At 44.7% G+C, this 12485-nt stretch overlaps 1 protein-coding gene across 4 annotated transcripts in view; it reads left to right on the top strand.

The window, feature by feature from the left end:
• The window catches only part of SIM2 (SIM bHLH transcription factor 2), a 110449-nt gene that overhangs the window by 87078 nt on the left and 10886 nt on the right, over positions 1–12485 (top strand). For all 4 annotated transcript variants that reach the window (XM_029603472.1, XM_029603470.1, XM_029603473.1 and 1 more), the window contains 2 exons: positions 5278–5425; positions 9811–9976. In XM_029603472.1, coding sequence (XP_029459332.1) covers positions 5278–5425; positions 9811–9976 — 314 coding nt within the window. The remainder of the gene's footprint in view (positions 1–5277; positions 5426–9810; positions 9977–12485) is intronic.

The raw sequence follows: 12485 nt of genomic DNA, 5'->3' as shown, positions 1-12485 counted from the left end.
CCACCGGCCTTCCTGCTTGGGGGGGGGGAGAATGGAAGTTGTGTGTGGGTGTGCACACAATCAAATAAAAACACGGGCTTCTTCTTCAGCTGCCGGCGGGTTGAGCACTGCCAGCAGCCTGCGACCTCTCTCGTTCTTCAGCCGCCAGTGGCCCCACAGCATCTCCTGCTGCCATCGGTCCCCCCCCCCCCCCCCCCCCCCCCGCCTTGGTGTTGAAATCCACAGTATGCACACCTGGTTGTGCCGGGCCTGGAAAGAGGGGCTCAGTAGCGCTTTGTACCTGCATGAAGTGGCAGCTCCAAATCTAACCAGAACCTGCAAGGGGGTAAATTGCAAGGAGCAGAAGTTAAGAATCCTAAACACGGCAGCCAAGAATCGAGGAGTTTTTCAGCGTGACGCCGGTTCAGCTTCCCAGTGCGGTTGCCCCCTCCATTGGCCGACAAGATCTCCCTGAGTCCGGGAGCACCGGAGACACCATCGCCCCCCAGGATGGAAGCTCTGGCTTCGTTTGAGTCCCGGGGCAACTTCCAAGGGACACTGCCTGGAGATGGACTGCGGCAGGAAATGGTGGGGAGAGCGGGAACGCCGAGTGCCGCGGAGGTAGTAGAGCAGGCAGTGGAGAGGCCTCTAATAAGGAAGGGCCTGGCTGGCCCCATTTCCAAACCTGCAGGAGCGGAACAGATATTGACTTTTGAATCAAGCTAAGTCAGACCCTTGGACGGCTGGAGAGACAACAAATGTGCAGGTTGGCATCTCAAAAATTTCTAAACCTTGCATTATTACCTTAGAATCTCTGTGGAATGTTTTGGTCAATTTAGATTCTTCCATTTCCTCATTAGCTTCTTTAGTTAAAGAAACTAATAGCACAGTGAAACAAAATTCAGCAGAATTGATGGTACAAGGAAGCAAGGTTGGGAAAATAGATCGTCAAGTGGAGAAAATGGAAAAGGTTCAACACCAGCTGGTCCAATCTGAGATAGTAAATTCAAAGAAGATTGAGAATATTGAGAACAGTTTACGTTCTTTAAAGTTGAGGATAATTAATTTTCCTATTATAAAACAATCTATCTCAGATTTTGAAGATTTCTGAAACTGCTATGCCTGTTATAATCAAGGCTTATATGATCTCTAAACCTTAGTTAGAAGGACCTCAAGAAGATCTAAGTCCTGGAACATCGTTGGATTTAACAGAATTTTTACAAACATCTCAGGACCTTGAAATCACATTTAGAGGGACAATTCTGGTTAGTTTGCATTTCATGTGGATAGAGATAATGTTTTACATCTTTTTCTTTGTAATAGATCTCTTTTGTTTTATAAACACAAAATTTGGATATATCCCGATCTAACAAGGGTAACTCAAATTAGAAGGAAACATTTTCTATCACTACGTGCTGAGTTTCAGCTTCGTTATCCATGTAAACGCATGATTAGATATAGAAATGGTAAATATATATTCTTTGAACCATTTCAACTGCGCATATTGTTAGACTCCCCAGAAGGTTAACCAGTAAATAGATAATAACTGGCGGTTCTCATCGTTTCTTTTTACTGTATTTCTTGAATCTGCCCACTAATGTAAACCTCCCCCTTTTTCTTTTTAATAGTGGAGGCTGGATGACTATGTCTTGAATGTAACCCTTTTAGGATTTGTCTTTGTTAGCTCTTTATTGTACAACCTAATGCATACAAAGGTGTTCCTTGTGATAATTTGTGAAATGAATAAACATAAAAAAAAAATTTTAAAAAAAGAATGCTAAACACCTTGGGCCGGATTTTAAAAGGGTTACGCGCATAAGGTACGTGCGTAACCCTTTTAAAACGCCCCTGTGCGCGCCGAGCCTATATTGCATAGGCTTCCGGCGCGCACAAAGCCCCGGGACGTGCGTAAGTCCTGGGGCTTTCTTGGGGTGGGCATATCGGGGGGCGTGACGCAGTCAGCGCGTCATCCGGGGGTGGTGCCGCAGGCGTGGTTTTGGCCTGGGGGCGTTCCGGGGGGCGTGGCCGCGGCCTCCGGACCAGCCCCCGGACCGGAACATGGCACGCGGCAGCCTCAAGCAGGTGTAACTTGTGCGACAGAGGTGGGGGGGGGGTTAGGTAGGGGAAGGGAGGGGAAGGTGGGGGGAGGCAGAAGGAAAGTTCCCTCCGAGGCCGCTCCGATTTCGGAGCGGCCTCGGAGGGAACGGGCAGCGCGCTTAGGGCTCGGCGCGCGCAAGTTGCACAAATGTGCACCCCCTTGCATGCGCCGACCCCAGATTTTATAAGATACACGCGCGCGCTGTGTTTTAAAATGTACCCCATCGCTTAGCAGACTGGAAGGGCCATTTTGATCTTTATCTGGTAGGGGAGGATTGGAACGGGAGAGAACAGTGCTGATTTTCTAAAAATAAGGAGCTGGCTTAATAGCTGACAGCAGATGACCTTTCTGCTTCCCTTTCCTACATAGGATGGGGGAAATTATTGTAATTGTGAAAAGTGAGTTTTCCCCACTCAATAGATGGCACGTGCAAGACACTTGGAGAGGCTGAGCCAGAGGTTATCAAACTTGTTTTCTCAGGAACCAGTGGAAATCATTTTTTCTTGTTGAGATTCAGTAAAAAGAAAACATTTGTCCCTGTGGCCCAAACATTACCGAGAGCAACTTTCAACTTGTCTGCACTGGGCCAAAGTTCCCTGGGTACTTCTTACCCTGAGGACTCCAGACCACATTGCAAGGTGAAAGTGCATATGGACTTTTGCACCTGATTTAGCGCGGGTGACTAGTCAGGAAAAGCAGAATATACATCAGAAATTGAATGGAATGAAATTAAATGGGTGGATTTTCTAATGGAAGATTACAGGCAAAGATACGGAAACACCATCGCTCCATCTTATTTTCCAGTCCTGCTCAAAACACAATCTCAGGAACGCTGTCCCCTCCCCCTCCCCCTCAAATGGCTAAAAGTCTGCTCGTGGTGGAATCCTGGGACCATTTGACTGAGATTTTCATTTATGCTTGTGATTTATGTTAGATTTTTGTATATGTATAACCTAAGAGACTTTATGTTAGATTTGTATGTTTACTGTACCTTAGAATTGGTTTGGACTGGATGATTGGTTCCTGTTCAGGGCTACTTGTGTTCTTTTTGGTTTTATTTAAATTGCATGTGTAAGGGTTTTTATTTTATTTATTTATTTACTATTTTCTATACCAGTGGTTCTCAACAGGTGTGTTAGGACACACTGGTGTGTCACGAGGTCCTGGGAGGTGTGTCACAGGGCCAGCAGGTGGCTGCCTCCTTATCAGCCCGGGTGGGAGCTGGTTGACATCTCTTACATTGGGCCTGATGGGAGGCTACTCTCACTTCCGTCTCTTCTTTCTGGCCCAGTGGGAGGCTGTTTCCTCCTTCACCCAGTTCAGAGCGGAGACATTGCCAGCTCCTGCTGATCTGGGCCTGATGGGACACAAACTTTATCTTCCCCCGCTGAGTCTGGGAGTTGATGCTGCTGCTGATCTCTTCACCCTGTGGAGGGTGGGGGAAAGGAGGTTGGGGATGCTGGGAAGATGAAGGTGGAATGGAGAGGGAGTGTGGGGGCTGCTGAGCAGGAAGAGGTGAGAAACAGGGGGTCGGGGGAGCTGGGCAGGCAGGGAGATGGGATGAAAGGGTAGGGAGAGTCAAACAGGGGAAAGAGGGAGCACAGGGAAAAGGATGTGGGGAGTCAGGAATGCTGGGCAGGGATATGAGTGTGAGCAGATGATTGAAAGGGAGTCATTGGGGAAAGTGAAGGATGATGAAGACATGGAGGGGGAGCGACAGGGTGCGAGAGCCATATGTCTGTTTGGGGAATGTGCATTTCTACTATCTTTGTACTTTGCTTAGTGTAGGAGGATATGTATTTCTGTTTCTAGCTCTACAGTTTTGCACTGCATGCAGAGTGCCTTTTTGAGGTTTCCATTCCGGTTTTTGTCTCCACATTTGTGGTCTTTTATTCTGTATTTGGTGAAGGTTGGATCTGTATGTGTTATGGAGGTGCGGTATTTTACTAGTAGTTAGGGATTTGCATCACTCTTATTTGTTGCATTTTCTCATTCTCAATAGGACATGCATTGGTGCTGCACTACTGCCTTTTCATAGGAAGGGCCATTGCTGTTTGAGTTCTTGCAATTAGTGTTGCAGTGGTACGGAAGGTTTGCTGTACATGTGTAAGAAAGTTTGTGGTTCTGTTACTGAGATAGCACCAGAATCAGAATATCTTTTTATATAGTGAGTCGTATTTGAAATATCCTAGTTCTGCTCTGCATCCATTGTTTGTGGATGGGTGCGGGATCCTGTGGATGGAGAGCTCCGTGATGGTCAAGTGTTCAGCGCGTCACGCCGGTGAGCATTATCTGGCAGGCGTGTCCCAAGAGAAAGAAGGTTGAGAATCACTGTTCTCTATCCCAATGCTGCAATTTCTATTTTGAAACTGTGATTTTCTGTTGCTCTGATTCACTGAGAGGACTGTAGTGATGAGGCGAGACAGGTGGTCCTTTTTAACATATTTTAAATCAGCTACCTCTTCGTTTCAGGGAATGTCCCCTAATCCTAGTACTATTTGATAGCATGAAAAAACCCCACTCCCTATTAACCTATTTTGTAGACCTCTGTCATATCCCCTCTCCGCCTTCTCTTTTCCAAGCTAAAGAGCCCTAACCTCGTCAGTCTTTTTTCACAAGGATGCCTTTCCATCCCATAATCATTTTTGTTGCCTCCCTGTATTTTTTCTAGTTCTACTAGATCTTTTGTGAGGTGTGGCACACAATACTCAAGACGTGGCCTTACCATGGATCAATACAGAGGCATAATTATATTCTCAGTTCTGTCTTCTATTCTTTCAAATAATTTCTAACATTCTATTTGCTTTCTTAGCTGCCACCACACACTGAGCTGGAGATTTCAATGCGCTGTCCATAATAACGCCCAAGGTCCTTTTCCTGAGTGGTACCTCCTAATACTGAACCCAGCATCCTATTATACTTGTAGTCAGGATTATTTTTTCTCTATGTGCATTTGTCCACATTAAATTTTGTCTGACATGTAGATGCCCAGTCTCCCAATGTCCTCCTGCAATTCCTCAACGGATGTCTTTCTGCCTGGAAAGTCACCAAATTTGGGTGACTTGAGCCCTTAGTGAATTGGTATTCTTGCTTTCAGTTTTGAAGGAAGGTTAGGGTTGCGCTTTCTTTAACTGCCGCTTGGTGTTGCAAGATCAAGGTTTTAAGTTGTTGTGTTTTTTTTTTTTACATTCTCTTTCTAGTGTTGGTGAAGGGTCAAGTTACAACCAAGTACTACCGGCTGCTCTCCAAGCATGGAGGCTGGGTGTGGGTGCAGAGCTACGCCACCATCGTCCACAACAGTCGCTCATCTCGACCTCACTGCATAGTTAGTGTCAATTATGTCCTAACGTAAGTCAAAACCATTTTGCAGCACTAACTTAATTATCTTTGGCTACGTTATTCAGATTTATGTACACCAGCTATGCCTCTTCTTCCATGAAGACAATTATCCAGTAAGACACAAGATCTTTGTGTAGAAGACTTAACAGGAATTTCTTTCAAGTCATTTGACCAATTGTAATTGAGCTATAATAATGATATATATATTGTTTGTTTCTATATAGTGCTTCTGTGAAGACAGATATGTCAGAGAGTTGGTCTTTCCCCCTGACTTACTGTAACATTCTGTCTTTTCTCCACTCTTAGATTAAGAACTAAAATTGGTAGCCAGAAATCCCACACAAAGGTAGTTGCACAGGAGTTACTGAGGTCCTAGGTCTGTACATTCCTGGATGGGTGGTTGCCATCTAAATTTTTTTTTTTTTTCAATTTATAATTTTTATTGAATGAAAGATAGTACATATACAGAGTGTATCTCAAGAATAGAGCCATGATATAGAATGAAAAGCAACCACGAGTACATGAAATATAGAGAAAATACATTCCAAAACAACGAAGTCAGTGTACTCCTGCCATCTAAATTTTTACAGATAGTGCTGGATTTTCAGACAAGCAATGTGCTTCAGTGGTAAAAATACCAGTATTCATAAAGGGGCAGATTTTTAAAAGCGCGCATTTGCGCGCACATGTTATTAAATCGGGCGTCCATGTGTGTGCGCGCCGGGTAGCGCGTGCACATGGATGCCCGAGTGCAATTTCTTAAACTCTACCCCAAAATGTGCCCAAAAGCTGCATGTTCTTTGGATGCATTTCTTCCTCCTGATGTTGCATTTCTTCTTCTTGATGCCAATCCTAGGGGCAAAAATCTGCTAACATCTGGATTGGTGTCAGACCCTGCTTGGGACCTGCACCGTTGTTGCACAGAGGATCCCATTTGGAAAATACTCCTCTTTTTAAAATAATGGTCTTCAAAATAATTTTCTATTTAAACACCTCCTGCATTACACACACACACACACACACATACACACACACACACACACACACACCCCTTTTATTCTCTATTACCAGGTGACGTTTTCATGCTCAGCCATTTTTTCAGGCACCTCTCCCATTGGTCAGAGTCTGTCCCCGGAGGTCGTGAGAGCTCAGCTTTGTCATCGCTCCCCTCCAGGCATCGCTCCAGCGTGAAATGCCTGCCGGTGACTAACCCTTTATTAATATTATGGCTGCCACTCCTTGAGAAATACTGCCTGTGATCGCCCATCATCTCTTCTCCCTCCTCCATCTGGGGCGACCCAAGGGCATTACCTCTGTGACACCTGGGCCCCCACTGAGAGCACACAGCTCTCCAGAGTACAGGATTTCTCTATTTCTTTCTTACAATACCATCTTGTGTCTGAATTCCAGAATCTCCTGCTGAATCAGGTCCCACAAGTGACTTGTGATGTTTATTTTTTAACTGGTGGTAAATAGGGCATGCTGAGTGATTGAATCCAGTGGCCAGTCGGGACTTGAAACAGTGCTCTAACCTTATGAATAAAAGTTCTTGTCCCGGTGGTTGGTTGCCAGGCCCGTATTTCTGTCAGCGGGGAGCTGGGATGCAGTGCAGTTACCGAGGAGAGGAATCTGTCCCTGTTTCCTGCGAGCCTTAGGCTTTTCCTGTCTTCATCCTTCTCTGCTTAAAGAAAGACATCTCCTTTGCACCCAGAACCGAAAGCCAAACTGGCCAGCGGTTGCAGGAATACGGGCAAATGAAATCAAGGCTTTGCCGACCTCATCTGTCCTGTACAATTGTAAATAAAGATTGGAAAGCCATCCCTCTTACTGTCTACATTTAGACGGTAACTTTTAACAGACCCATGGCCGCACGGGAGAGTGCATTTGGGGGCCCGCGCCCAAGGACGGGCGTGTTATAAAACAGACTGACCACATGCACATGCGCGCACAATTATAAGTGGCCACGTGCCTATGCGTGCAAATACTGCTTCTGCCGTGTAAGTGGGGGGATTTTAATAGACGAGAGCACCGACGCATTTGCCAGTTTTCCCAGTTCTGCCAGGGATAGGACTTCCAAACCCCCCTAGTTTGATAGCCTCCCTTTTCCCCTGTTAGCCCCGACCCTTAAAACCCTGCTGATTGGCCCTGATTTTTTTATTTTATTACTTACACACTATCCCTAGCAGAAGTAAGTGTACGCGGCAGGGGACGGACCCCCCGGCCCTTACAGGCTGGTTTCATTATGAAATCAAGGAAGGCCAACGCTCCACCCCCCTTTTTTGAAACTTTATTTGTGCGCATACAGGGAGGTACGTGTACACCAGGGCGGCTTTTAAAATCCGCTCAGCATGCGCCGGCCTGGCTTGGGCGCGTATCTCCCTCTTTTGGTGCATGCAGGGCTTTCAAAATGCGCCTTTTAGTTCCTGCAGGATTTTCCCTCATTGCAGCAGGAACGGGCTGCACCCTGCACATCCCTACAGGAGACTTAGGTTTTAGTATGTTCTATGTACACCGACGTGATATCTTTGATGAGCGGCGGTATATAAAAACTAATAAATAAATAAAATAAATAGTATCACCCATTAAGCAGTAGATAGAACCAGAGTAAGCTTTCAGCCCTACACCAGCCACCCAATTAACCTTCTGGACCTTAGACCCTGACCCCTGAGCTTTGATAATTAAACTCAACAATCGTGATCACCCCACTACCGCCCCTTCCAAAATGAGCCTGTAAAAATGCATAATTGGACATCACATTTTTAAATATTACACTTTGTTTCATATACATATATGTTTCAGAAATCAGGCCATGTTGTCTGATGAATGTATCATCTGTGGTTTTTGAGGGTAGACTGCAAATAAAATCAAGGGATACATACATTTAGAAATTAAATGAAATCCAGACATATTAGCTAAATGCCGGCTGGGCTGAACTAGGACGTTTCCCCTTTTCTACTCACCATACAAAAACAAGTCAAACTCTGGGGTCATCTCAGTAACAGTAACACAGACTCCCTCCATTACCAGATATTTTGTGAAGTAACACAAAACCCTGCAAAAAAAAAAAAAAAAGAATCCATACAGCAAACCTGCTCTACCAAACCAGCATTATTGCTTTGCTGACTGCTGCTGCCGCCCTAGGCAGCCACCTCATGGTTAAACTAGCCCTGGATAGTTCTCAGGTCTATGGCATGCAGATACTTCAAGTTGAGTCCCATCATTTGTTCTATGCTTGGCAGTGCCGCCACAGGTAAGACACCACAACAGTGTATTCACAAAACAGGGCTTGCCAGCTGGCTCTATTCTTTCAGTGCAGGCAGAGCCAGTCCTGGTTTAGCCCCCATGGCAAACATGAACTTGTAGTCCTGTTTTTCTTGGGGGACATCAAAACCAGAAGTCTGTGCATGCAGTGGGTTAAATCCAGATCTGGATCACATCTGGAATTTGTTGCCTGAGGATGTGGTTAGTGCAATTAGTGTAGCTGGGTTCAAAAAAGGTTTGGATAAGTTCTTGGAGGAGAAGTCCATTAACGGCTCTTAATCAAGTTTACTCAGGGAATAGCCACTGCTATTAATTGCATCAGTAGCATGGGATCTTCTTGGTGTTTGGGTAATTGCCAGGTTCTTGGGGCCTGGATTGGCCACTGTTGGAAACAGGATGCTGGGCTTGATGGACCCTTGGTCTGACCCAGCATGGCAATTTCTTATGTTCTTATCATCCTGAAAAAAAAAATGAAGCTGATTTGCAATTCCATCGCAAAGATTGCAGAGCTATGGCAGGTTAATCAGGGCTAATGTCACCAGTGACCTGCTGGTCCAGTCCTACTGCTTGCAGGGACTTCCAGGTTTGATTTCGCCATGAAAAAGCATAAGAATTGAAGTAGAGCCACACTGGGTGAGACTGCCAGTCCAGGTCACTTAGAAGTACTCTGCCGATACTAATGGGGTGATCCATTCCCTGCTGTTCTCACTCAGAGGTAAGAGGTGTTGACACCCAGTCTACCCGACTAATAGTCATTAATGGATCTGTCCTCCAGAAAACAACCAAACCCAGCTCTACTACTTCTCTTGATCTTGTGGAAGTCTAAATGTACACAGATGGGCTCAGAGGCGGGACTGGCCTAGCTGATGCTTGGTGAACCAGAAACATCTGATAGAGATGATGGGAGATAAAGAAAAGAAGACCGTTCCATATGTAACAGGCTGGTTTACAGAAAGATTTCATCCGTGAAGGCTCCCATTCTTCTTCAAATATAGCTATAATGTGTAGAGATTAGATAGTTCAGAATAAAATACAATTTGCAAGCCAAAGACTTGTTTAATATGTTTGTGTTTTATATTTACAGAAAGGAATATTTCTTTACATGTACACATTTTGCAATATGTTTTTTGCAGAGACATTGAGTACAAGGAACTTCAGCTATCACTTGAACAGATTACCATCGCTAGTGTGGCATACCCATGCAGGTCATCAGCGTCTACCTCCCAAGAGACAAGAAAACCAGCAAAACCCAAAAGTAATAAGGTGAAAACAAAGCCAAGATGTGCCCCCTACCCACAGGTAAGCACTTTCAATATAGCAGCTCTTATTAGCTTAACCCTTCTTCCACCAGCTCGTAGGACTTAGGAGTAACTTTGGGATCAGTAAGGAAAGCAAGCATCCCATGGTCCCTTGGTTTCTTTCCTGATGGAGAGAAAAGCAAAAGTCTCTCAAGTAGGCTTATGAGTTCATTTGGTAAAGTCCCAATACAAGGAAGAAAAAAAAAATCACAACACACACCAGTTTTGGGTTTGTTCAAAAAAATCTTTTTACTTGTAAACAGTGTAAATGAATTGTCTGGCATACAGTGCATTTATTTCTAGGTAGAATACCATCTAAATATTCTGGTCATTGCACAATCTGCACACTTTAGGGTTTTTTTCCTACCAAAGCACCCACTAGCAGAAGTATTTTTTGGAGCTCGGCTCCTTCCTGGGTTTCCCAGTTTTGATGCCTGTTTGAAAATCCAGGTCTTTAGCTTTTTCTTAAATTTCTTAGTTCATGGCTCTAAGCGGAGATCAGGGGGCATGGAGTTCCAGAGGGTGGGACCTGCAATAGATAGGGCTCATTCTTTCGTAGAAGTGAGGTGTGTAGTCTTGGCGGAGGCAGTATATAGGCAACCCTTGTAGGCGGATCTAGTGGGATGTTGGAGGAGAGGAAGCGGAGGGAGTCATCGAGCCAATGGATGTTGTGAGTGTGTAGGGTTTTGTGGATAATAGGGTTTTGTAGATAATAGTTAGGGTTTTGTAGAGTATATGAGAGGAGATAGGGAGCCAATGGAGATTTTTAAGGACAGGGGTGATATGGTCAGATTTACGGGTGCTGGTAAGAATTCTAGCTGCTGCATTTTGTAGCATTTGGAGGGGTTTGATGGTGGAGAAAGGAAGGCCTATGAGTAAGGAATTACAGTAGTCCATTTTGGAGAAAATAGTTGCTTGGAGGACAGTGCGAAAGTCGTGGAAATGGAGAAGGGATTTGAGTTTTTTAAGAACATGTAGTTTAAAGAAACCGTCTTTTAGGGTTGCGTTGATGTATTTTTTTCAGATTAAGTTGTTGGTCAATGGTGGCACCGAGATCCCGTACACTGTGCGGGAAGGAGGTAGTGGAGGGGAAGGGATCACTGCTGAGGGGTGGTATTATGTTATGGTGAGAGGATACAATGAGTAGCTCAGTTTTTGATGTGTTTAGGACGAGGTGGAGATTGGTGAGGAGGATATTTATAGATGAGAGGCAGTTTTCCCAGTTCTTGAGGGATTTGGATAAGGATTCTTGTAGTGGGGTGAGGATTTGAACATCGTCTGCATAAATAAAATGTTTGAGGCCAAGGTCAGAGAGGAGTTGGCAGAGGGGCATCAGGTATATACTGAATAGGGTGGAGGATAGGGAGGAACCTTGGGGGACACCTTGAGTTAGTTGGATAGGTGTGGATTCCTCATTACCAATTTTGTCTATGTATTCTCTCTTGTCAAGATAGGATGTAAACCAGAGATGGGTTGAACCAATAACGCCGATTTCTGATAGACGGTTCATAAGGATATTGTGGCTTATAGTGCCAAAGGCAGACGAGATATCAAGTAGGGCAAGAATGTAGGATTGACCCTGGTCTAGACCTTTGAGAAGGGTGTCTGTAAGGGAGATTAAGAGGGTTTCAGTATTGAAGAACTTGCGGAAGCCGAATTGGGATGGGTATAGTATATTATGGTTTTCTAAATAGTCTGAGAGTTGGAAATTAACCACCTTTTCCATGACTTTAGCTAGGAAGGGAAGGTTTGAAATGGGACAATAGTTAGCAGGATCAGCAGGGTTGAGGGTGGGTTTTTTGAGGAGGGGTTTGACTACTGCCTGTTTTAGTGAGTTTGGGACCTTGCCAAGGGAGAGGGAGCAATTGATTATTTCAGCTAGGGGTTTGGCAATAGTATTAGGGATGGATAAGAGGGATTTAGTGGGGATAGTGTCAGAGGGGTGAGTAGCGGGTTTAGTTTTCTTTAGAATGGATTCAATTTCAGTGGATGAGGTAAGGTCCAGTGTTTCTAACTTGGCGTTGTGGTTTTTTGGAAGGGGGTTCGTGTTGTAGGGAAGCGGAGCAATAGATTTCCTATTTTGTTATTGAAGAACTGGGCAAGTTCTTCGCATTTTCTTTTGGATTCCTCATCGGAGATGGGAGGGGGGGCTGTTTTTGTGAGATCTGCTACAATTGAGAAAAGGGTTTTGGCATTATACTGGTAATCATGAATTTTGGTTGCGTAGTAATCGCATTTGGTCTGGAGGGTGGAGTTTCTATATGTGTGAAAGGCAGATTTGTACATGGCTGATTGTTTAGGGGTGGGATCTTTACGCCAGATTCTCTCTTTTATTCTGAGGTCATGTTTAGTTTTTTAAATTTCGGTGCGCACCAGGGTTTCTTGGATTTGTGTGAATGGAGTATATCTCTACTGATAATGGGACATAGCTCATTAGCAATGTTGTTGGTGAGGTTGTTCCAGGTAGAGAGTGCAATATCAGGACTAGTTAGGTCTAGTTTGTCAAGGGT

The sequence above is a fragment of the Rhinatrema bivittatum genome, chromosome 5 (assembly GCF_901001135.1).
Source record: "Rhinatrema bivittatum chromosome 5, aRhiBiv1.1, whole genome shotgun sequence".
NCBI classification, from domain to species: Eukaryota; Metazoa; Chordata; class Amphibia; order Gymnophiona; family Rhinatrematidae; genus Rhinatrema; species Rhinatrema bivittatum.
The sequence above is the reverse complement of the archived record's forward strand: the minus strand, read 5'-3'. Positions and strand labels throughout refer to the sequence as shown.